Below are 23,014 nucleotides of genomic sequence, written 5' to 3' on the forward strand. Positions count from 1 at the left end.
CACATGGAACACAGCAAATGCAACTGATAGGCAAACAGCAGAGCAAACCGAAACTAAAGAAAAGAATCAGAAGCAAACCACAGAGACGCAGAACTGAATGGGACGAGTCCTGGCTGAGAAGGTGGCACGTCCTGTCACATTAGCCCACGGTGGCCCTTGTCACAAGCAACATCCAAAAAAGCTCAACGTGCCGTCATTCTTGGACCTGCTTGTGGCTGACACTGGGGAGTCGTGTGGCGTCGTCACTGTTCTGTACCCCCACTCCCAGCCACCCAGCCATCATGTCATTTAGAGTCCTTAGGGGTGAGGACAGGCATAGAAGTGACAGGCCCAGCACCCTGCGCGAGACCAAGGGGGTCTGAAAGTGGACAGATATTTGGACTCACGAAGGTCAAACATACTTGCAGCTTTCCAACAGGTGGAGCCGGGCAGTCGTGCTGAATTTTGCCCTCGAAATGAGCGCAGCCTGCAGTAGGGAGGTGGGACGCAGAACATAGAAGGGGGCTTGACCTTCTGGTGTGAGGTGGGGGTGTTCAGGCCCTGGTGTCTCGAGTGTTTCTGAGGGCTCACTTAGGGTTATTGGCGTTGTGTGGAGCAGAGTGACGACCTGGGACAGACGCTGTTGTCAGGGGTCTTACCTGTTTGGTTCAGGAGGTGGGATGAAAGAGCAACTCCTTGGGGGAATGGAAATGGGCTTTGGTGGTCAGAGGACTGAAGACACGGGCGAGGTGTCTAAGACCAGCGAGGACATGTGGAGCAGTACAGGGAGAACTGGGAGTGCTGGGATGGATGAGTGCAGTTAGAAAGAAGGAGAGAAAGAGACGATGATCTGGGGTGCCAGCAGGGCCACCTTCATGAATGGGCACTGCCTGGGGGCCCACAATGTTTCTGATGCACTACCTTAAGATGGCCCTGGGTACCACCAAAGTGGGAGAGAAAGTTCAGGAAAGGAGACGGAGGTGGGGTGGACACATGATGAGGAGGGACGTGGGATACGTGGGCGAGAGAGCAATGGACACGAGGAAGAGAAAGTGAGGCTTCAAAGTAGTTAGGGTCTGACTGGGCAGGAGGAAGTGCAGAAGGTCCATCGGGGGCATGCCAGCCCCACGCAGAAGTGCAGGAGACGAAGATGAAGAAGACGACGAAGAAGAAGAAGCAGAAGGAGAAGAAGAAGAAGAAAAAGATGAAGAAGAAGAAGATGAAGAAGAAGCAGAAGAAGACAAAGAAGAAGAAGTGAATTTCATTCTTACATGTCCTGCCAAAACACAAGCAGAGCGTTTGTGGTCATCAAAGAGTCCCCACTTCTGTAGTCTTCTTGTCACAACCACACTCAGTCTTGGGTGACAGCGAGGTACACACCCTGGCTGTTTGGAGTGAAGTCCTCACTTGGCCGCTGCATTTCAGTTCTTTACCAACCGTCCAGTCGACGGACAAAAACACATCAACTAGTCAAAGATGAAGGGTCAGTAGGTGAAGAATGAATATGTTAGGAGAGGATGAAGAATCACACACACACACACACACTGAAACACACACACACACACACACACACACACACTCACACCCACACACACACACACACACACACAAACACACACACACACACTGAAACACACACACAAACACACACACACACACACACGCACACTCACCCTCCCACACACACACACTGACAAACACACACTCACACACACACACACACACACACTCACACACACACACACACACACACAAACACACACACACACACACACACTCACCCCCCCACACACACACACTAAAACACACACTCACACCCACACACACGCACCAACACACACACACTGACAAACACACACACTCACAAACACACACACACACACACTGACAAACACACACACTCACCCCTCCCACACACACACACACACACTGAAACACACACACACACAAACACACACACACACACACACGCACACTCACCCTCCCACACACACACACTGACAAACACACACACTCACCCCTCCCACACACACACACACACAGTGAAACACACACACACACGCACACTCACCCTCCCACACACACACACTGACAAACACACACTCACACCCACACACACACACACACACACACACACTCACACACACACACACACACACACACAAACACACACACACACACACACACTCACCCCCCCACACACACACACTAAAACACACACTCACACCCACACACACGCACCAACACACACACACTGACAAACACACACACTCACAAACACACACACACACACACAAACACACACACACTGACAAACACACACACTCACCCCTCCCACACACACACACACACAGTGAAACACACACACACACGCACACTCACCCTCCCCCTCCCACACACACACGCATTCCCGATGTTCCCGATGTTAATGTTTGCAGTGACAGACGAGTACCAAAGGCTGTGACCCCCCGTGTGCGAGTCATTGGCCCGAGGTGACACCACAGGAAGTGCAGAGAGTGACAAGTGGATGAGAGCCGTCGAAGTCCCCAGCGGTGAAGGGGTCCACACATAAGCCAGGGCCGCTCTGCAGTAGCCGCGGGTGATGAAGGGTCCCTCCGGAGTGGCGTGCTGGCGCGCGTCACAGTGGTGGTCCTTTCGTTGAACGACAGCAGCATTTGTCGTCTGTGTGTCTCGTTTCTTCCTTCTGTCCGCTCCCCCGTGACTCTTGAAGTCCCTTTGACTGGTGACGTCCTTGCAGTGGCGGTGGGGAGGCTCTCCTTATACAAGCACAGCACCATTGATGTGTTAGGTGGTCCCGCTGCAGCCTTTTCATGATCTGTTGGCAGTGGTGGGCCGCCCTCGACACAGTTTTTCCCGTGGCTTGCAGTTTGGTTCAGGTGTGATGATGTGTCACTCGCTCTCTCATCGTCGCCGTGGCTCACTTTTTATTGTTGGCACAGCTGGTCTTGTGATTGGTGGCACTGCCCCATCATGATTCTATAAGAGATGGCAGCACATTCACAGCAGGGTCCACGCTGATAAATGGCTACAATGAAATCTGATTGGGCTTCGGTGAGACGACCTGGCGGGCCATCCTGGCGTTAGACCCCCTCCTGTTCCTGTTGGGTGGGCTTTCTCTGTTCATCTGCTGGTCCTTCCTGTTGTTGCCCATCTGGCCTGCCCGTGTGTGTCTCATCCTCTCCGTGAAAGACAGCAAGCCCACCATACTTACGACATGTGCTTGATTCGTGCCAGCAGAATGTAAACGCTTTATTTGTCCTCTCAGGCTCTTGTAGTGCCCAGAATAGCCTGGCGCTTGTCAGCCAGGAGTGAGGGGCTAAACGTTAGGGCATTCCCTTCTGTTGCGGAGACCCAAATGTCCCGATGAGTCGACCTGAACGTGACTAACCCCCCATGGTTGTTGCCAAGAGGCTGCACAGGACCCTAATTTCTGATTGGAAGCCCGTGGCCGTCGGCTGGAGTCTCAGTTGGGCTCAGATGGTCTTGTAGGTCGCCCGTCGATGGAGTGAGCCGGGTTCGGCTGAGGAAGAGGAACTGCTGAGGCGAAACTGGAAGCAGAAGGTCACCCGCATTTTGCTTGACCACAGAAATGTGGAAATGATGTTCCGAGTTGAACTTCAGGGACTCTCGTGACTTTCAAAAAGTAAATGAAGTTCTCAAAACCAGCGGAGGCGTGAAGGAGCCACCTCAGTGACCGGGCCCTTCGGGTTCATTCAGTGCCCGTTGGCGCCTTTTAAAAGTCCTTCTGGTCAGAGGTAAGGAAGCAGGCCGTGAGACCCCCAGACGCACGCGACTGTGACAGTGGACCGGGGACTTCAGAAATAAGCCTGCACTCCAAGATGGGCCGGTGGTCCAGGGTCAGCCCGGGTGGGAGATGTGCAGAGCCCCCCAAAGGTGCAGTGAACATGCCCACAATGAATATCATGACGGTCGTCTAAAAACACCCTGAGGTCAGCCCAGTGCACTGCTGCCCACCCTTTTCATGGGCATGGGGCTGAAGAGCCACCTGTGGGGGGGGGTTTGTGATTCTGTCTGCACAGCTGTAGTAGCCGTGCCCTCACTGAGGAGTGCCAATGTGGCATATAGTGCCAGCGAGTTGTACAATCCTGCCAGTCTAGAATGCTCACTAGTCTTCTGTGCCCCCTGCCCCCTTTGTGGCAGAGGGCAGCCTGTCACGGCTCAGCAGCGTTTTAGCGGTGGATTTGCATCGAGGATTAAAGAATTTTCTCCCGAGGCCTCGTTATTTGGGCCGCTTATCCAAAGCTCTGCTTATTCCCCTGTTTTGCCACAGATGGTGCCTTGTCTGGTAAACAGCCAGCAGCGATGGCAGCGATTAGGTGGCACAGTGACCTACTACTTGCTTGTGTTTTAATTTTGGGCCTGTGGAGGTCCAGTCCAGGTGATTGGGATTTAGTGGCCTCCTCCAGTGTTCTGCCATCTCATCGAGTGCCCGACTGCCAAAGTGACAGGGAGGAGCTGTGTGCCCCTTTAACCAGGCCTTGTCTTTTCCTGCCCACAGAAACCTGTCCAAGAAATACCAGCCGAAGAAAAACTCCAGGGAGGAAGAGGAGCACAAGTAAGGGGGGGGGGGGGGGGTTACCAAGAAGGGGTGGCAAGTCGTTTGTGACATTGTGCCAAGCTGACAACATCTCTTCTGCCCTTCAGGTACTCCTCATGTCGAGCCTTCCTGGCAACGCTCAACGAGCTCAATGACTATGCTGGGCAGCACGAGGTCATCGCAGAGAACTTGACCTCGCAGATTGTGGGCGACCTGGCACGGTACACGCAGGAGCTCAAGCAGGAGCGCAAATCCGTAAGTGAGGACGTCTCTGCAGGTGGCAGCTTGGCACGGTGTTTATGTGGGCTCTCCTAGGTGCTCTGTCTTCTGCTTCCTGAATTCCCTAAAGGAGTCTGCCTGGCATCGAAGGGTAGCGGTTATGAAAGCCGTGTGGTGGGGGGTATGGGGCATGACCAATAAAGGCAGAACACGGAGCAGAGATGAGAATGTGGGGTGCCACGGAGAGAAAGACGGCGCAGAGAAGATAAGAAAACTGGCAGAGGGTGGCTGGGAGGGTCAGAGGTCAAGAGGAAGACCGAAGAAGACGAACCGAGCACAACCCAAAGGGGGTGCAGGACCAGGCAGGAAGAGCTGCTGATGATGACTACTGCGCTGCTTCATCCTCGGAGCACATTGACACACAGGCGGGGCTCAGCTCGGCCCACCCGTGGGCTCATCATTCACTCTGTGGTGTCCCTTTGAAAAGCCACTCTGTGACTCGTCTCGTTAAACAATCGGGACGACACGTCATTGATCCTTTGAAAGTGTCCAAGTGCCACTGTCCTCCATACCATGGCCAGCACGGAAGGGTTGGACCTGCAAACGACAAGCGTCATGTGACTCGTGGCTGGGAGGTGACGCTCTCTGTGACGTTGTCACCCAGTGGCTGCTCTCGCGCTAAGCACATGGTCCTTTTTGTGGATGGCGCCTTTCCTCATAATGCGCTTTATAAGTCCTTGCAGCCCCGACTGCCACAGTGGTGGCATGAAGCCATCACTCTGTCACTGCCTCCTCTTAAGTGACGTTCAAACAGCCCCGTGCCCATAGAGCAGGGGGATGCGGCGCTAAACCCTAAGCCAACATTCAGATGCACCTCCTCGCATGTCACCTACGGTCACGTTGCTGTTTTCCAGTCTCGGGCTCACATCGAATTGGCTTTGCCATGCCTGGTGGCGTGGGGTCATGAGGCATGGAGGGAAGCTCTGATGATGATGATGGCCACACTAGAGCCCCTTGGCAGTGTGTCCAGACCCCCGTGTCCCTACAGAGCCCATCTTGTAATCTGACTGACGTGCCCGCATTCGCCATTCAGACAGCTACCAGAGTAATCAGAGGCCAACAAAGACGTGCTACAAAGATGGCCTGTGCCAGGGCTCTGCAGTTTACACTGTTGGCATTAACTGGTTGTCTTGACATGTGATTGCACTTAAATGGGCGCAGTGATGAGGACCACTGAGGACTGAGGGACCAGACTTGTGCTCTGGGGTGTCACACGTCACCAAAACGATGTTCAAAATTGGCAGCTTGTGCCCATCTTCTGGCACCTGGGCCATCCCCTCTTGGGTTGAAGATCCGAGGAGAGCAGGAATAAACTAAAGCTAAAGCTGCAGTTCCCAAAATCAGGATGAGTGGCACACCATGAGGGCCTGCAGGAGTGACCCGTGTAAGGCAGACGCAGTACACGCAGGTGGTGCCAGGCCATACTTGGGGAGCGTAGTCGTCGACGTTCTTGGGATGAAGCACAGGTGGCACAACTGACTGCCCATTAGAACTGACGGAGCAGCGGACCTTGGGGGTGCTGCTAGGGTGGGCACGAAGCTCTGAACTGGGCACTCCAAGGTTACCTAAGAGAGTGGGCGCCACTGGCTTGTTCTGTGTCCAGGGAGTGTGGTGGCTTCACTGATTGTCCTTCTGCTTTATTGTCCCCCTAGCACTTCCACGATGGCCGCAGGGCTCAGCAGCACATTGAGAACTCATGGAAGCAGCTGGAGGCGGTGAGTGGCTCCCAGGGGCCGGGCTGTTCATTCAGGTGAGATGCCCACCTGCGTCTCTCGTTCACCTACTGCTTCCCTTTGCAGTGCAAGAGGAGGTTTGAGCGAGACTGCAAAGAGGCTGACCGGGCACAGCAGTACTTCGAGAAGATGGACAACGACATCAACGTGACGAAAGCAGATGTGGAGAAGGTGAGTCAGTGGGAAGGGTTCTGTCTGGGATGGCTTTGGGATTTGCTTTTGGGACACTTTAAGAGCACTGCGGGTACATCTCAGGGTTGCCACCTTCAGTGTGGGCACCTTGCCCATGCATCGGCATAGCAGAGCTAAGTGCCAAACAGTTGACAGCCACAACTGGGAACATTTGGAGATGAGCAAGAGTAGCAGTGTACACGTGTCACGTCCTAATCCTCAGTGGGCTTGGCATCGCTCAGCTGGACTGGGCACATGGACCCCCAGACCGGGCAGTAGTTGTTTATGGAGTCTCCTTAGATTACCTGGGCATGGTAGTGGCTTCCTGGTTCTAGGGCGGGAAGGGAGGACGGCCACCTTCTGATGTCTTCAGTTTAGCCTATGGGCAGCTGGTATGTTTGCCATGTTGGACACAGCGACGGGCAGCACCACTTGCCAGTGTAAATACATAAGTTCCAGTGCCATGTCCAGCCACCTCCCTGCCAAACGCTTGACCTTCGCTGGCATCTCACAATGCTGTCTGCATCACAGCAGCGGTTACCTCGTCTGGCCTGGCTTAGTGGGGGAGGCTCCAGTTTAGGGTGGCACCTGTCAGTGACTGCCCTGGTACACTGTACACCACGTCTCGCCACAGTAAGGCACTGTGAGGTTTTAAGCTGGCAGGGTGCCTAAGTGTCGGGTCTCGACAAGTCGGCTGCTGCTTGCAGGGGTGTGGCCCACTGCCGGAGATCCCTCCCTGTGGGGGCACCGAGCTCTGCTAAGCCCCCCGAGCGCCCGCCTGCCCGCCAGGGCTCCTCTCACGTGTGTCTGCCTGTCTCAGGGCCCACGGGTGAATTGTTGTCCCGGTTACTGATTTTCTTGACGTTTGTTTCAGCTTGTGTGCCCTGGCTAACTGCCTTATTTGTTTCTCTGCCCGCCTTGAAGCGAGCCTTCTCAAAGGTAGGTGTTACCTGTACACCCAACCCGGTCTGCTTGTCCTGCTGTCCTCACATCACACATCATGACTGCCAACACTGCTCTGTGCCAGGAGAGCATCAGATGGCCACCTAGGCAGGAAAGCTGAAGCACGCAGATGGGTGCAAAGCAAGAACTCATTCCTTCAGGCTGCTGGCTGGTGGGCACTTGTTTCCATGGCACTGCCCTGTGCTCCATTCAACCGCCCAGTGTTAATAAAGCCTAGACCTGGGGCTGGCAGCTTCCAGAAACTTCCGGGAAGTTTGATAAAAGAATAAGCCAGGGAAGAGCGCGGGCATGGAGTCGAGGCGCAGCGTGCCCAAAGGGGGGCCAGGGCAGCAGCAACAAGCACACACCTGGACCCTCGCTTTCACCTGGACGTCTCACCTCTCAGTTAGCGTTAGTTGGCGTGACCCAGCGGGTCTCGCGTCTTGTGCTTCGGGAAGCAGAGGGAAGGTTTCTCACTACAGCCCACCAACAGAGCCATAGCCTTGTCACTGGGAGACCACATGAGGGGGTGGCCCTCGGTGCCAGCTTGGTCTCGGGCACTGCACAGGTAAAGTCCATTTTAACGACACTGCGTCAGGTGAAGTTCCCCTTCTTGCTGCTGCTGCTCAGCGTAGCGCCAGGGGTCCGAGGCCCACACTCTCAGGCTGCCATAGTTTCTGTGTTCTGTGTCTTAGTGTTCTGCATGCCTTCAGCGCCGCTGCCCTTGTTTGTTTCCATGTTTCACGGAATGGCAGTGGGATGCACGTACTGTGCCAGTGGGTGAGCCCAGAGGCCCAAAGCTGCGGCATGTCCGTGTGGTGTTGCTGTCTGCCCCTCGGGGGGGCGTCACCTGTGCTGATGCCAGTGGCTTAGCCATCCTGCACTAATGGACCGACCTCACACCCATGCCTGGTGACGCAGAGCTAGTGCAATGTTGTGCACAGTCACTAGGGGGCGCTGGCCGCGGAGAGGGTGCCTTCACAACGTGGACGTTCTTCTTGTGCCCGCCTCGGATTCTTTGACTTGTTCGCTGATGATTAAGGTGGACTGCAGCCATGTCAGACGTGAGAAGGCCTGCCTCCTTGTGGCTGCAGCTGGCATTGCACGCCGTCGAGTGCCCATCTCAGTGTCTCGTCTCTCTCTGTCCTCCCCAGGCACGACAGCAGGCCCAGCTGCGGCATCAGATGGCCGCGGACAGTAAAGCGGACTACACGGCGTGCCTGCAGAAGTTCAACCAGGAGCAGAACGAGCATTATTACACCCTCATCCCGCACATCTTCCAGGTGGGAGCTGAGAGGGTCCTGGCTGCCTGGGCCGCTGCTCGGCCGGACCCCCCAATCCTTACCACCTTCTGTCTACCCCCGCAGGGCATCCAAGATATGGAGGAGCGGCGGATCCTGAGGCTGGGAGAATCCATGAAGACGTTCGCCGAAGTTGACCGCCAGGTCATCCCCATTGTGGGCAAATGTCTCGATGAAATCACGAAGGCAGCAGAGTCCATCGAGCCAAAGAGTGTGAGTATCGGGCACAGCAGAGCTAAGTGTGCCAGCGCCTGACGATGATGAGGATGACACAGAGGTGTGGCAGGAAGCCAGCGTTGGTGGTCAGGGTGGTCCTTAGGTGGCGGGCAGCGTTCTGGATTATACTCTGCAAGTTGTTTTTTGACAGCAAGAGGCAATGGCCCAAACCAGTGTGCCACAGTGCTGCCCACCTGGCCCACGCGCCCCCCCCCCAAACCCCAGGCACCGATCAGCACCACCGCTTGTTGGCTCTCCTGCTGTGTCATTGCTCAGACTGCCACTCTTTTTGTTCCTCCCTTTCTTGGCACTCTGACATGGGCGTCATCATCGTGGTGCTTAGTGTCAGTGCCAGTGCCCACTTCCTTCTTTTCCCTTCTTTGGGATGAGCGCCGTGTCACTTTGGCGCGTTTGACATTACGCAGCTTCTGCTTGTTTGCCAGCACACTCAGTGCCCGCAGTACCCACTTCCTCTTCCAACTAATGTCCCTCTGCCTGTGTCGTGGTATCTCGTCAGTGATGTCACCAGCCCTCGAGTTAGAAGCCTTGAGCCCAAGTGAGCCGTGCGTCTGGTAATCACAGACGAAGAGAACTCACTGGGTGCCATGACCGACTGGCATTAACCAGTGCACGGCACTCTAGGAGGAGCTTTGACATAAACCAGCTCTCTAAAGTGAGAAATGGCCTGGGACAGAGAAATGCCAGCTGTGGGTAAGGAGTATCTGGAGTGCCTCTTTGCCAGTGGGCGAGGCTGAACTGCTGCGATTCTCTGCCGATCCATATTTGGAGGTTTATCTACTTGCAGGCTGCCCAGTTTCGCGTGTGGCGATTCTTGGGTACATTTCGCCGCCCGTTTGTTCTCATGTGTCACAGAATGGCAGATGGGTGTGCTGGGTAGACTGGCACCTCTCCACTTCCCTGCTGATCTACGCAGTTTATCCTCACACAAGGTGCCCGGTTAGGTAGGTGCCACTTGTCAGGTGTGGTCCCTTGTGACGGGCAGCTTCTGATGTCCTCAAAGTGAAGAGGTGCCCGCCTGTCTCATTCTCTCCCCTGAATCGCAGGACTCGCAGCTGGTGATAGAAGCCTACAAGTCGGGGTTTGAGCCCCCGGGAGACGTGGAGTTTGAAGACTACAGCCAGGCGATGAAGCGCACCGTCTCCGAGAGCAGCCTGTCCAACTCGAAAGGAGAGGGCAAGCCGGAGAAGAGCAGCGGCAAAGGCAAAGGCAAACTGTGGCCCTTCATCAAGAAGAACAAGGTAGTGCCCGGGGAGCGGGGGGGGCGCGGCGCTCCATGTCACCCCCTCCTTCTCACCACCTCCACTCGCTCCTCTCACACACTCTCTCCACTCGACTTGGCATCCAGCTTCTGTAATTCCACTGGGTGGGGTTGGAGGTGAAAGCGCGGGCGATGCATGGTGGGTGCCAGCCGGTGATGCGGGGCGCGGTAGGCCCGGGATTTGAACAGACTTCATTCAGGCCACGGTGGATGTCCAAGTGCTGCCCCCTGCCTGGCGGCCCCGCATGCTGCACTCTGACACAATTCTGCTTTCTTTCCTTCCCATTTTGGCGCTGGCTTGCCTGGGTGCCCCCTTTCTGATGCCAGGCCCCAGATGTTGCTTTGATGTTGTGTTGTTGCTGCTGCCTCAGTCATTTTTGAGCCTTATGTTCTCGTTTGTCTTTTCTTTTATCCTTTGTTTTTTTCTTTTCTTTTTGTTCCTCCTTCACTCCTAACTGGTAGCTCATGTCCCTCCTAACGTCCCCCCATCAGCCACCCCCACCTCCTCCCCCAGCCTCTGCCTCACCTTCTGCTGTTCCCAACGGTCCCCAGTCTCCCAAGCAGCAAAAGGAGCCCCTGTCCCATCGGCTCAACGAGTTCATGACGTCCAAACCCAAAATGCACTGCTTCCGGAGCCTGAAGCGAGGGGTAAGTGCTGCTGCTGCCGCCTGTCTGTCTGTCCGTCTGGTGTCCGTCTGGTGTCCGTCTGATGACCGTCTGGTGTCCGTCCAGCCGTAGGGCCAGGACTTGTCTCATTTCAGCAAAGGGGAAACCTTTGGGGGGGCTGACGCTAGACAGGCTGAGAAGCAGCAGATGAGCCCTCACAGTGTGCCCTCACAGTGCCACCCTCCTTCTGTCAGACTGGGAGACAAACTGGACGCCCCTGGTGGGACAGGGTTTGGCAGGCAGTGGGTGGGAATGGACGATCTGTTCTTAGTGGGCCGGTGACATCCCCTACACTGTGAGGGCAGTGCCCGCTGTAGGGCGCTTTCAGGACTGCCCCAGCATCTGCGTTCACGCTATGGAAAATTTCATACGGCTGTCACTCTAAGAGGTGGGCCGCAGTGCAGCTTTGTCCCCCAGCCTCTGCCAGTTTTGTTTTCTTATATAAATTTAAACAACCAGGGATGGCATTTTGGGGACACTTTGCATTTGTGGCGGCACTCCTACCAGTGCCAGCTGCTTTCCTTTTCATTTTCTTTTCAAAAAAAAAATTTGATATACCCACTAAGTCAAAGTCGCGTGGGAAACGGAGCCTACCCAGCAGCACTGGGCACCAGGCAGGAAAGAGCCCTAAAGAGGGGCACCAGCCCACCCACAAAGGGCCCACCTCAAACACACATGACTTTAGGGATGTGGGAGGAGAAACCAGAGGATCAGCGGCCCTCGCCACCGGGCCACTGTGCCACCAGAGGAGACGTCAGCAAATCCCACTGGGTAGACCCCCGCAGCAGGTGAGGGAAGCTTTGGTGTTCGGCGGTGACACCCACATACAAGTGACATTATCAGGAATGTCCTAAACGAGCAGCCTCGGTGTCACTTGTCCTTACAGGACATGTAGGAAAGGTGAAAGCTGGCGCGATGCCCAGGTGTGCCCTCTCCGTGTTGTGGTGTGCCTGGCCTCTCCTCGTCTTTTTTTGGGAATGCATTTCTGTGTCTTTGTTTCAATGTGGTTTTGTTTTTCAGGTGGTTTGTTATACGGGGGGGGTCAGTAAGTGGTCAGCGGTCTCCTCGTTGGCACATCTGGCTGGCTGTTGCTCAGACCTCCACTGTGCCTAATTCCTGCTTTAAGCTGGCACATCCATGTAATCCTGACTGGGCCCACGTGCCAACTGCATACAGACTGCACCTCTGCCACCTCTATGTGCCATCACAGTTGTCTGATGCCATTTTCAGCACTGTGTGGCATGGCCTGGCATGCACTATGCCCACTGGTGAGCTCTTTGACCCGCTCTCAGCCATAAGCCTTTGCCTTGGTGGGTTTTTCTCAATGACCCGTCAACCTGGGAAGGCCGAGTGCCACCTCCTGGGGAGAAGACGCTACTGCGCTTTGTTTGAGTTGAAGCAGGAAGAGGAAAGGCCAGTAAAGCGAGGCCTGAGTACAGGCGGTGGCACCCGTGCCCACCAGAGGAGACTCGGATTTCCTCACAGGCCTGTCTGTGTAGTAAGAGAGAGTTCAAGGTAGGAAGGAAGGAAGGAAGGAAGGGAAGGAGAGCCGCCATCCATCATCGGCCACCACACCTGTCACACAGGACTCTTTGGGTTCCTGTTGTCACCGGCCACCTGCGGTCTCCCCCCGCTCCTCCACCCCATCTGCTGTTCAGAGAGCCGGTGGTCCCGGGTTGCCCCCCACCGGCACACCTCCTGCCTCCATTAACCCGCTCTGTGCTCTCTCCCACCCTGGCCGCAGCAGCAGCGCTCTTACTGCTTTCAAAAAGAGCTCATGAAGAGGACGCTGGGCAGGCCCACCCACGCCTACGAGGCCAGGCGCTACGTCGTAAGTCCACGTGTAGTGATGTCGGGGGCACAGGCGCTGAGCCCATTGCCAGCTGGTGGGATTGGGGTGGGGGTGAGGGGTGTGCCAGCTGTAGAGCGCAGCCTGGCCGTGGGCTGAGTGCCTGTGAGCCCAGCAGTGGCCCTGTCATGTCCCCTCATGCGTCACTGCAGCTTCAGGGTAGAGTAGGCTGTGCCTTCATGTGTGTGTGTGTGTGTCACATGTCACGCTGGGCAAGTGGACCTGCTGACTTGAAGACCCCATGACTTCAGCAGGCCCGCTTTTCACTTTGCCTGTCTGCCACAGTGGATCTCCTTCGCCTGGCGGAGACCGCTGAAGGGATGGTGTGCCAGGGAGATGCCAGTGCGGGGTACTCATGCAAAGTGAGCGCCTTCATCCTCTCACTGTGCCACTGTGTCCGGGGAACTGTGTGTGCCGCTTTGGGGGGAGCTGTGGCAGTGCCAGGAGACCTCTTGGCTGGCGATGCCTCATCACTGTTCAGTGTCTGTGGTGTGATTAGCCAAACTGCTGAGGGGCATATCTGGGTGGGTGGGCATCTGGGTGGGTGGGTGTTCATGGGTGCCAAGAGCTGATGCTGACGTGCTTCTGTTTTTCTTGTCTCTCTCTCTCCCTCCTCCGCTCCTACCGGTTGTACGTGAAGCTTTCTCTCAAGCTGGTAAGCATGAGTGCCGCATGCCCGTCTTAAACTTTCATTGGAATGTCCAGAGAACTCCGTGTGCCAACCTCTTGTCTCTCTGCTTGTTTTTTTGTGCCCTGCGTCTCTGTCCTGTCAGATTACGTTGAATGCTCAGGTGCGGACTCTCATGGAGGTGATCAGCATTATCTCATCTTTGCCTTTTTTTTTCTCTCACTTGGGTGGGGTGGCACGGGGATTGGGGCACAGGTGCACCCCTGCGAGGCTTTGGGTCAAGTTAAGATGAAGTAAAGGCTTGCCACCTCCTCCTCCTCCTGCCCACCCCAAGCTCTACAGTGCAGCGACCCATTTGGCCAGATCTGGCTGTCACTGCTCCGGTGGGCCTGCAGACTTGTGCCACTCAGTAGGGGGTGCAGCCGCTGCCCTGCTTATGCGCCACAGTGAAGATACCCTCGAGTGGCGGCGGGCGCTTTCTCTTAACTCTGACGACAAGGCCTCGCCTCCACCCTAACTGTGTGGTTGACCGTGAGCTCCCGTGATCTGTTGGTGTGCCACCCCCTGTTACCTGAGGGCACCGCCGAGACTAATCTGATCCTAACTCGAATGATAACCCCGGTACTAATTTGTACTTGTCACACGGAATGTGCCACGGCCCGCAGTCGGTGCTTGTGGTGACCTGCAGACCACTGAGCCAGGAGGGAGGGCAGCGGAGCCATCAGGTGTGGCGTCTCACAGTGCAGGACAGACTGAGGTGCCCGTTTCACGTGAGAGAGATGATAGTGGTAGACTGCAGTGGGTGATGCCAAGGTCACCATCAGAAGAACCACAGAGATGCCGAGAAGGCGGGTAGCCAAGTGCAAGGCATCAAGTGGGTGTCATTTAAAAGTAAAGGTCGGCACCTCGCAGGGAGTTGCCACTCTGCATGGCAGCAGCTTGAGTGCTTGTGCAGTGCCCGCATGAGGTGCCAACTCACCGCTCACTGCTCTGTCCTGCAGGGGTCGGGGCCTGAAGACTTCAGTCACCTGCCGCCCGAGCAAAGGAGGAAAAAGCTGCAGCAGAAGATCGACGACTTCACCAAGGAGATCCAGAAGGAGCTGGACCAGAGGTGGGCTTCGGGGGGCTGCAGTCGAGGACTCGAGCAGTCGACACTGGCCTGGTACCCGTCACGGCTCGGGGGCATCGCCTCAACTTCTGCTTTTGTCTCCTTAGGGACGCCTTGACCAAGATGAGAGATGTTTACATCAAGAACCCCCAGATGGGAGACCCCAGCAGTGTAGACCCCCAGCTGGCTGACATTTCACAGCGGATTGAGAAGCTGCGCTTCGAGGCTCAGAAGTTTGAGGTGAGTGAGGAGCCCCGCATCTGGAGGTTTGAGGGTCCCACTGAAAGGGGCGCAAATAGGTGGGCACCACTTCTCAAATGCTGCAAGTGAGGATTCAAACGCAATGTGGCTTTAGCTGGGCCATGCCAACCTGATGCCAGTCGTGGCACTCCTCCTTGGCATCATTTTGACTCCCGTGACCTCTTTGTGTTGCTTTTGTACTTTGAACAACTCGAGTCAGAGTGGTCTTCACAAAGCCCCACATCTTGGTGCGTCTGTTTAGGGTGGTCAGGGGGGTGTGACGTTAGTCGAGTAGCGCCCTCCGGTGCGTTCTCAGAGTACTGCGCCCGTGAACGACGCCAGCTTAGCGTTTACCGTCAGGCCTTTGGCTAAAAGGCAGATGTGAGAAACGGACAAAGGCGCGAAGCCCGCAGAAGACCCCTTGGGGGGCTCCGAGGTGACACACTTGGGATGGGACCGTCAGCGTTGGGGCAGAAGGGGCTTCTCGCAGATCTCTTCCTTTTCTAAAATAATGAAAAGAAAAAAGACCCTTCAGAGCACAGAAACGGGTCGAGGATCGGGAGACGAGGAATACGGCGGGCAGAGTCGGACAAAGGGGCCTGGCAGCAGACATTGGCACTCGGGAGTGAGAGAGAGAGAGAGAAAGAGCGAGAGAGAAAGAGAGAGAGAGCGAGAGAAAGAGAGAGAGAGCGAACGAGAGAGTGAGAGAGAAAGAGAGAGAAAGAGAGAGAGAGCGAGAGAAAGAGAGAGAGCGAGAGAGAGAGCGAGTGCCTCTGGGAATCCATAAGCCAAGGAAACACCAGAAAGAAAGTGAAATGAAAAACGAACGTCACCCCCAACTCACAACAAATCGAACCTACCGGGCCATCGATGAAACTGCCAGTGGCACAGGAAGGGAGAGGCTGCCAGCCCCAGCGTCTCCCTGTTTCACTGCCCGTCACCCACTTGTCTATGCCGACTTGTAGCTCGCTGCCCTGGCCGGATTCTTCACCTTGCCACACACTCAGCTCAGACTCAGACCCTCTTAATCAAATTGAGGGCCTCAGCGGGGTCCTGAGCCTATCCTGGCAGCACTGAGCGGGCACAGGCCTCTGGCAGGGTCAGAGAGAAAACCCCACACAGAAATGTGGAGAACGTGGAGACCCCAGTAGGGTTTAAACCTGGGGGGGCGGCCCCCAAATGCAGTCGGGGGGGCTCCGGTCCACGCACATGCCAGCTGGAAGGTCTGACGTGCAGACGTGTCCTCCTGCCACCTCCGGGGGTGCTCATCTGGGTACCCGAGTGGTAGGCCTTAGCCTCTGGTTCAGGCGGCCACAAACTTGCTTTGGCTTTCACTTTACTGTCAAGCACGTTGTCACTTGACCAGCACTGTGCCAGGCGGTGACGGTGACAGGGAGCTCAGCTGAGAAGACAATGTGGCCGACTGTGGAATTAGAGAGACAAGCAGAAGGCAAGTGGGATGTGGCGGACGAAGAGGTCACTAAGTACCAGGGGGCCGCGATTTGCGTCCAGCCGGCTGGTGGAGGTGACTGAGGCTGATGGCCCAAATGACAGCGGCGTTGGGTTTCATCTTCAACGGGATGGCAGGAGAGCAGCAAAGAGAAGGTGAAGCCGAGAGCCGACGTGAGCGAGAGACTGGCTAGTAAGGAAGTGTAGGGGCGCAGGAGCAGATGACATCTGTCAGGGTGGGCTTAAGGTGGAACCCTGGGTGGGGTTTAAAAATAAATAAATAAAGAGATCACTGGACGCAGAGGAAGGTGCTCAGGACATCATGTGACGGTTCAAGGAAAGGTGACCAGAGACATGCATCATGGGAAGGCGAATGGAATGGATGGGGACTGTCACAAGGTGCGTGATAAGAGGGGCTGGGGGTCAAACAAAAAGAAGTAGAGAGACAATGGAGACCAGAGGGACCCGCACAGCTTTGGGGACAATGACATTTCAGGCAGAAAGTAAATGGAAGGCCTTAGAAGGGGGGTGGGGTCTGACCTGGCAGTCATGGTGGACCACCAGTGCTGACCTCCAGGCAGTGCACATAGGCCATTAAGAAGGCTGTCAGGTTATATAGCGCCCTGCTAGGGGGGCACACAGGTCAAGGGAGGTTGTGCCCGAGCTTTATGGGCTCATCTCCATATTGGCGCTAGAGAAGGAAGGGAGGAGAGCAGCAGGGCTGAGTACAGGACCACCCAGAAGGGGGCAACGCAAATGGAGGTCAAGAGGGGACAATGTGGAAGCGTTCCAAATGACCCCGTGGGTCGAGACGTTCAAGGAGGAACAGCTCATTGACACAAACGTTAGGACGTCATGCAGACACATGGAGCGAGTGGGCACCTCGGGGACCTTCACAGCTCGTCACCAGGGGTCTCGTGTAACGAACGGCGAGCGTAGAAGTTGCACTAAAACACGGCATGCGCACAAAACCAACTCCACAAATCACACACACCCTTTGAATATGCAAATCAATATCGATAGCCCCTAAAGTTTGTGAAAAGTCGACAACGAGCTGAGAAGTGGGGGCCGTTCGGTGGCTTAGGCAGCGGTATAAACGTCAAAAGGCGCCTGACGGAAGGACACGCCAAAGTTCAAGTTCAGAAAGTCAATGACGAGAAGTGGCCAGACGTGGAAGTGTGAGACGCAGCCCACCGTCAGTGGGCACAGAAAAAACAAAAAAGGTCCAAACGCCAACTTTAATCTCGTAGTTTATTTTGTCGTCGAAGCTTCGTCTTAAAACGGCCGTTTCATTAACTAGCTTCTCAGACCCCATCGTAACTAACGTGGCGCGGCCAATGCGTGTGAATCGCTACGCTCTTCTCGTACGCCACCAGGAACACCCAGCGCAGGCAGGCAGGCAGGCATCGCCACACCCCACACATTAACATCAGGACACTAAGGTGGGCACTCGACCTCCCGATGAAACGCTAAAGCCTGTGTGTTAAACATGGGCACGGCAAGCTGGCGCCACCCTCAGTGGGCTCACTTACTGCAGCCGTGCTGTGTCTGGCAAACCCCCGATTCGTGTCCTTCCATTTTCTTTGTCTGTATAACCAATCGCCACGCAATAAGCTCTGTAATAAATGGCAAACCCCCGGACCCTTCACAACGCCCTTGAAATATATTTGTGATACGCGCCAGTCTGAGCCCGAAGAACAATGGAACAGACACACTTTAGTGCAAGTGTGCCCCCTAACACTCGTCAACAGAACAGCTCATGGGCATCCAAATTGACTCGGACGCCAGTCTGTAAATACGCCACACTTCCATTGTCCTTCTTGTAATGAGATTCAGTATGCAAATCATCCATAAACTTCTTTTCCAATAAAACAACAATAATAATAATAATAATAATACAATAAAACAATGAAAAGTTTAAAATATGAAAGCACAGTGCAGAGCGCCAGTGGTCCGTACAGCGGTCCCAGTTGTAGGGGAGGGTCTGCCGGGTGGGAGACGGCGACTCGGCTGAGTGGAGGTCATGTGATGCTGGCGGCATTGCTGTCCCCCTGAGCGCGGGCGCACACACACTCACACACACACTCACTCACACACACAGTGGCAGCGGTGGCACTTGGAGCCGTTTGGCCATCGTGTCCTCCATCAGATTGTCACAGAAGGATGGCAATCGAATGCCTTAAACTCGCCGTTAGCGTTGACGTCTTTGATAAATTGCTCGTCACCGATGTGAATCTGAAACAAGGAAGACCACACAGAAAGAGGGGCACTGGTGTGACACTGGGGGGCCGCCACTTAGCAAAGCCAAGCAGAAGCGTGCGTACGCCTTTATGCCAAGTTTCGCTTTCGTAAATCTTCAAGTGGTGTTCACAACATCCTTGTGCCTACTTGCCGTTTATACCCGAGGCCCCCAGCTCTCTTGGAGAAGTGAGGTGACGCGGTGGACCGAGTGGCTCGTCTTGTGCCAACTGTTTCAGTGCCACTCGCTGTTCTGGTGGCATCTGAACGATGTCAGATTTATCGGGGACTAGCGAGCGGTTTGGGGGGGACGTGAGGCCACACCATTCTTACACTTTGTGTGCCCCACCTACCTGTACATCAGCATGGTGGCACAGGTCTTGTGCCCACTTTGTCCACGTGGAGGTTGACTAGTAGGTCGGCCACTTCCCAGCTGGGTCCCAAACTGGCCTGGCATGACAGTCCTGCCCCCCCATGATCCCCAGCTCGATTATGTGAGTTTATCCTACCCTGGGCATGCCCAGTAAATGCCAGCTATGCACATTTCATCTCAGATTATTGGCGATTTCCAGATCCCCCCCCCCCCCCCCCCCGTGTCTCTGCTACACCCACCCTACATGGCACTCGTCTACAGCTGAAGTGCTCAATGCCCTCTGCCACTCGTTTAGACTGGCATTCTGTTGGCTGTGGGCCACTTAAAGGCTATTCAGGGCCAATGCTGGCACACCAAAGGGTCAGCCACAGTTGAACTTTGACCCTATATGCAGCACCGCCCACCGCTGGAGACGCCACTCGCTGTTAGTCAAGGACTAGGTCCAGAACTGAGCGGGTGGCACACGCCATTCCTTTTGTTAGGCGTGAAGGTGTGACGTGTGACAGGACAGGGGGGCCTGTTGTGCACTGGGGTGGGGGGGGTTGATGACTTCGCGGTCTACGTCCTGAATGACGGAGGACTGCACGATGAGGCCACACTGCCAACGCCAAGATGAAGGACGTGGCTTCAAGCTCCGCATGCCCAGTCAGATACTTAAGAGGCAGAACTGCCAACAGTGCAGGGGGTCTTCACTGGTGGGCTACCTACCTTTGACCACCCCAGGCACTTCAGGCAATGCCCATGAGCAGCCACCAGGAGGACCACCAATCAGGGCCAGGCTGTCAGCCCGTGCCAAGCCCCCTTAACAGCCCTTCTCCATTTTCCCTCCGCAGGGTTGGCTTGCTGAGGTGGAGGGACGGATGCCAACACGGAGTGACCCTCCACGGCGGCAGAGTGGTCTGTATGACGGGCAGAACAGCACGCCGGTGAGCAACAGCTGTGCCCAGGACCGGGAGAGGTAGAGAGCGACTCCTCTTTGGCTGACCCTTCGGCTGGCATCATTCAGCCTGCCCGTTTGCACTAATCGCCCTCTGCATTTCTTGTTGTTGGCACAGCCCTGATGGCAGCTACACAGAGGACCCGAGCTCAGAAGCACAGCTTAAGGTGCCTGTCCCCGACTTCGATGACGAGTTCGATGACGAGGAGCCTCTGCCTACCATTGGCACATGTAAAGCACTCTACCCCTTTGAAGGTACGTTAGACTTGCACGTCTTCCCGTGGCACCCAGCCATCTGCTAACCTCCTCAGGTGTGCCAGGCCAGCGGGCGCAATATGACACCCCCTTCTCTCTCCCCCTGTCTCTCAGGACAAAACGAGGGCACAATCGCTGTGGCCGAAGGCGAAGTGCTGTATGTGATCGAAGAAGACAAAGGAGACGGCTGGACCCGCGTGCGCAGGAACGAGGAGGAGGAGGGCTACGTGCCCTCCTCTTACGTCGAAGTCTGTTTGGACAAAGATGCCAAAGGTTCCATGACTTACATTTAGTCTCAAGTCCTGTCACGAGTGCCACTGCTTGGCGGTGGCAGGGGGTGTGCAGCGAGGGGCCTGGTGCCATCCAGGGCATAGTTGTGGCGTGGGGGACCGTCCTGTGTAATTCCCAGATGACATCGGGCAGCAAGGACAGCCAGATGAGAGGTTGGCGTCACACACACCGTACATATCTGAGGGGTGCCAGTGCCCACTGCTTCTCACTTAAGCGCCACACTGCACCCCTGCCAGGGTTTCAAGTGAGACGGCTGCCGCTGCTCCTTTGGGGTCCCCAGGTTTGATTTCTCCGGATGGAGCGTCAGAACCACAGTTGAGTCTCGTGCCCGTCGGTAACCCCGGCCATTTCAGCATCGTCCTGCTGCGAGGGGCGCCAGCTGACTGGCGTTTGTATTCCCTGTGTCTGTAGCTGATTTTGAACTGGGTGGCTCGGGGGCACAGTGGTTACTATTACTTGGGCACAGTGTGGAGTTTGCATGTGCTGCCCGTGTCCACCTCGCCATCAAAGACATGCATAGCCGGTGCCCCCTATTTCATATCAGCGAGTTGTACACGCGTAGGCTGGACCTCACACTCACGGTCGTCATCTGTCCCAAGTGACACACACGTCACAGTCACTCAGAAGAGTTCCTACACCCCCCCCCCCCCCACCACCACCACATGTAAACATCACGACTGACCCCATAATAATGGGGGGGGGGGGGGGTGGCTGGCACTAAGTGGCACATTTGAAGTTATTGTATACACCAGGTGCCCTGTGCCCGTTTGTCATTTCAGGGTCCACTGAACTGCCCAAAGCTCTGCAGGTGGGCTTTACATTCTTCGGCAAGCACCTATGGTGCCCCCCCCAAGGGTCACGTTGCACCGGGGGGGGGGGGGGAGTTTGTCTAAATGGGTGGGTCGAGAGGCACAGAGCTGTAGGAGGTGCCACCTTTGGTAGGCACAAGCACGTCTCCTGCCCGTTGGTGCCAGTCTAACATTTGCTCTCGTGTTTTCTGTCATTTTCTGATTGCAGATTCCTAAAGGGGCGAGGCCGAGACAGGACTCCTGGGGCAAGCGGCTCCTGGACACACACTCCCGTGCCCGTATCCGTCGGATTAGAACCATGAAAGAGGAGACGGTGGCGACCACCCGGTGCTCCCAACCGCCCTGCCAGCCCCAGCCAGCGGCGCTCGTCCTCCTGTGTTCTCTCTTGTCCGTCAAGTGTTTGTCTGGCATGCCGCTTCACGCTCCTCCCTGTGCTCTGCCACCAGGCGGGCACACCACGCTAGCTGGAGCCGGCAGGCGGTGGTGCTGCTGCCCGGCCGGCCGGCCTCTGCCCCCGAGTCGTTACTGCGTGCCCGCTCTGCCACCTTGCCTGTGCCAAACTTTCACTGGAGGCTCCTCTGCCACCCGCCTGCCATCTGGGCTCCCCGACCGAGTGCTGCTTGTTCGTTTTTCTTGTTGTGTCTCTTTGTTTGGACTTTCTATGCATGAGCACAGCTGTCACCCAGAATCTCCCCGGGCACGACACTGCCCCCCTCCCCCTCAGTGTGCTTGATGCCACGGGGGTCCGATAGACTCTGAAGAAGCTCTTTAAATATCTAATATATAGATTTCTATTCTGCGACAGTGTTACACGTTTTGTTACCTCAAAGTCCGGCTGATTGAATAAATGGAGTTTGTTGCCATCATCGTCATCTTCATCATCTTCCTGCTGCCATCGGCGCGCCTCTCCTGTCCCTTCCATCCTCCAGGGTCACCAAAATGTGAAGGTGAAAAGTGTCGGCCCCCTCAAGTGAGCGGCCATCGCGGAGGGACAGTGAGGGTCACAGGAAGACCCCTCGGGGGTCCAGCCAAGGAGCAGACGCGGCCATCCCACCAGTGGACTGGACTCTGCGAGCGCAAGAGGACAACATCCTTGGGTACAAACCGTGCCCACTGGCAGTGTGGGAGGTGGGCTGGCACGGAGGTGGGCCTCTGCACGGCCCCCCCAAGACGGGAGAGTGTGCGAACGGTGGCACTCGGGTCATCGCTGGACCTCTGCCGTGGTCCAGTCGACGTTATATAGTGCCTTTCACATTGCAGCGGCTGGGGGGGGGGGCGAGTGCGTTGCAAGTGGCTTAGCAAGCGACTCGCATGAATGCGCCGCCCGTCTAAATGTTACGGCAGCCTTTGCTTGGCACGTCATGCTTTGCTTTGTGAAAAACAAAAAAAAGCAAATAAAATGTCAAATGTTTCAGAAGACGTCCCTGTGCCCATCTTTTCCTTATGACGCCATGTCGCCCAGCGCACACGGTGGCACACCTGCTGCCACCATGCATACAGATGGTACAAGACTTCCTTGCCATGCAGGCATTCCCACCACAACAGGGCGCCATAGTATCAGACACCAAGTGTGGGCACCCTATGGGAATGGCAGCCATTGGAGACGTGGACTGCCAAAATGAGGGAACTCAAGTGAGAAAAGGCTGCAGACTGGCATCTCGTCTTCCTTGCGTAACTGGCAGACCCACATAG

The 23,014-nt window shown here is 55.8% G+C and overlaps 1 protein-coding gene across 15 annotated transcripts in view; it reads left to right on the forward strand.

Moving 5' to 3' along the window:
- LOC114642606 (formin-binding protein 1) overlaps nt 1-22,739 on the forward strand; it is a 41,964-nt gene extending 19,225 nt beyond the window's left edge. For 3 of the 15 annotated variants that reach the window (XM_051932402.1, XM_051932396.1, XM_051932401.1), the window contains exons 3-19: nt 4,520-4,576; nt 4,666-4,813; nt 6,490-6,552; nt 6,637-6,741; nt 7,666-7,680; nt 8,838-8,966; nt 9,051-9,197; nt 10,265-10,459; nt 10,942-11,127; nt 12,890-12,976; nt 13,635-13,649; nt 13,768-13,803; nt 14,624-14,733; nt 14,838-14,970; nt 19,864-19,988; nt 20,086-20,222; nt 20,337-22,739. In XM_051932402.1, coding sequence (XP_051788362.1) covers nt 4,520-4,576; nt 4,666-4,813; nt 6,490-6,552; nt 6,637-6,741; nt 7,666-7,680; nt 8,838-8,966; nt 9,051-9,197; nt 10,265-10,459; nt 10,942-11,127; nt 12,890-12,976; nt 13,635-13,649; nt 13,768-13,803; nt 14,624-14,733; nt 14,838-14,970; nt 19,864-19,988; nt 20,086-20,222; nt 20,337-20,515 — 1,867 coding nt within the window. In that variant the 3' untranslated portion in view covers nt 20,516-22,739. Of the gene's footprint in view, nt 1-4,519; nt 4,577-4,665; nt 4,814-6,489; nt 6,553-6,636; nt 6,742-7,665; nt 7,681-8,837; nt 8,967-9,050; nt 9,198-10,264; nt 10,460-10,941; nt 11,128-12,889; nt 12,992-13,634; nt 13,650-13,767; nt 13,804-14,623; nt 14,734-14,837; nt 14,971-19,863; nt 19,989-20,085; nt 20,223-20,336 lie in introns of all 15 variants that reach the window. The other 12 variants (XM_051932398.1, XM_051932397.1, XM_051932403.1 and 9 more) reach the window with 12 other exon arrangements.
- The last annotated feature ends 275 nt before the right edge of the window (nt 22,740-23,014 follow it).

This window comes from Erpetoichthys calabaricus, chromosome 9 (assembly GCF_900747795.2).
Source record: "Erpetoichthys calabaricus chromosome 9, fErpCal1.3, whole genome shotgun sequence".
Lineage (NCBI taxonomy): Eukaryota > Metazoa > Chordata > Cladistia > Polypteriformes > Polypteridae > Erpetoichthys > Erpetoichthys calabaricus.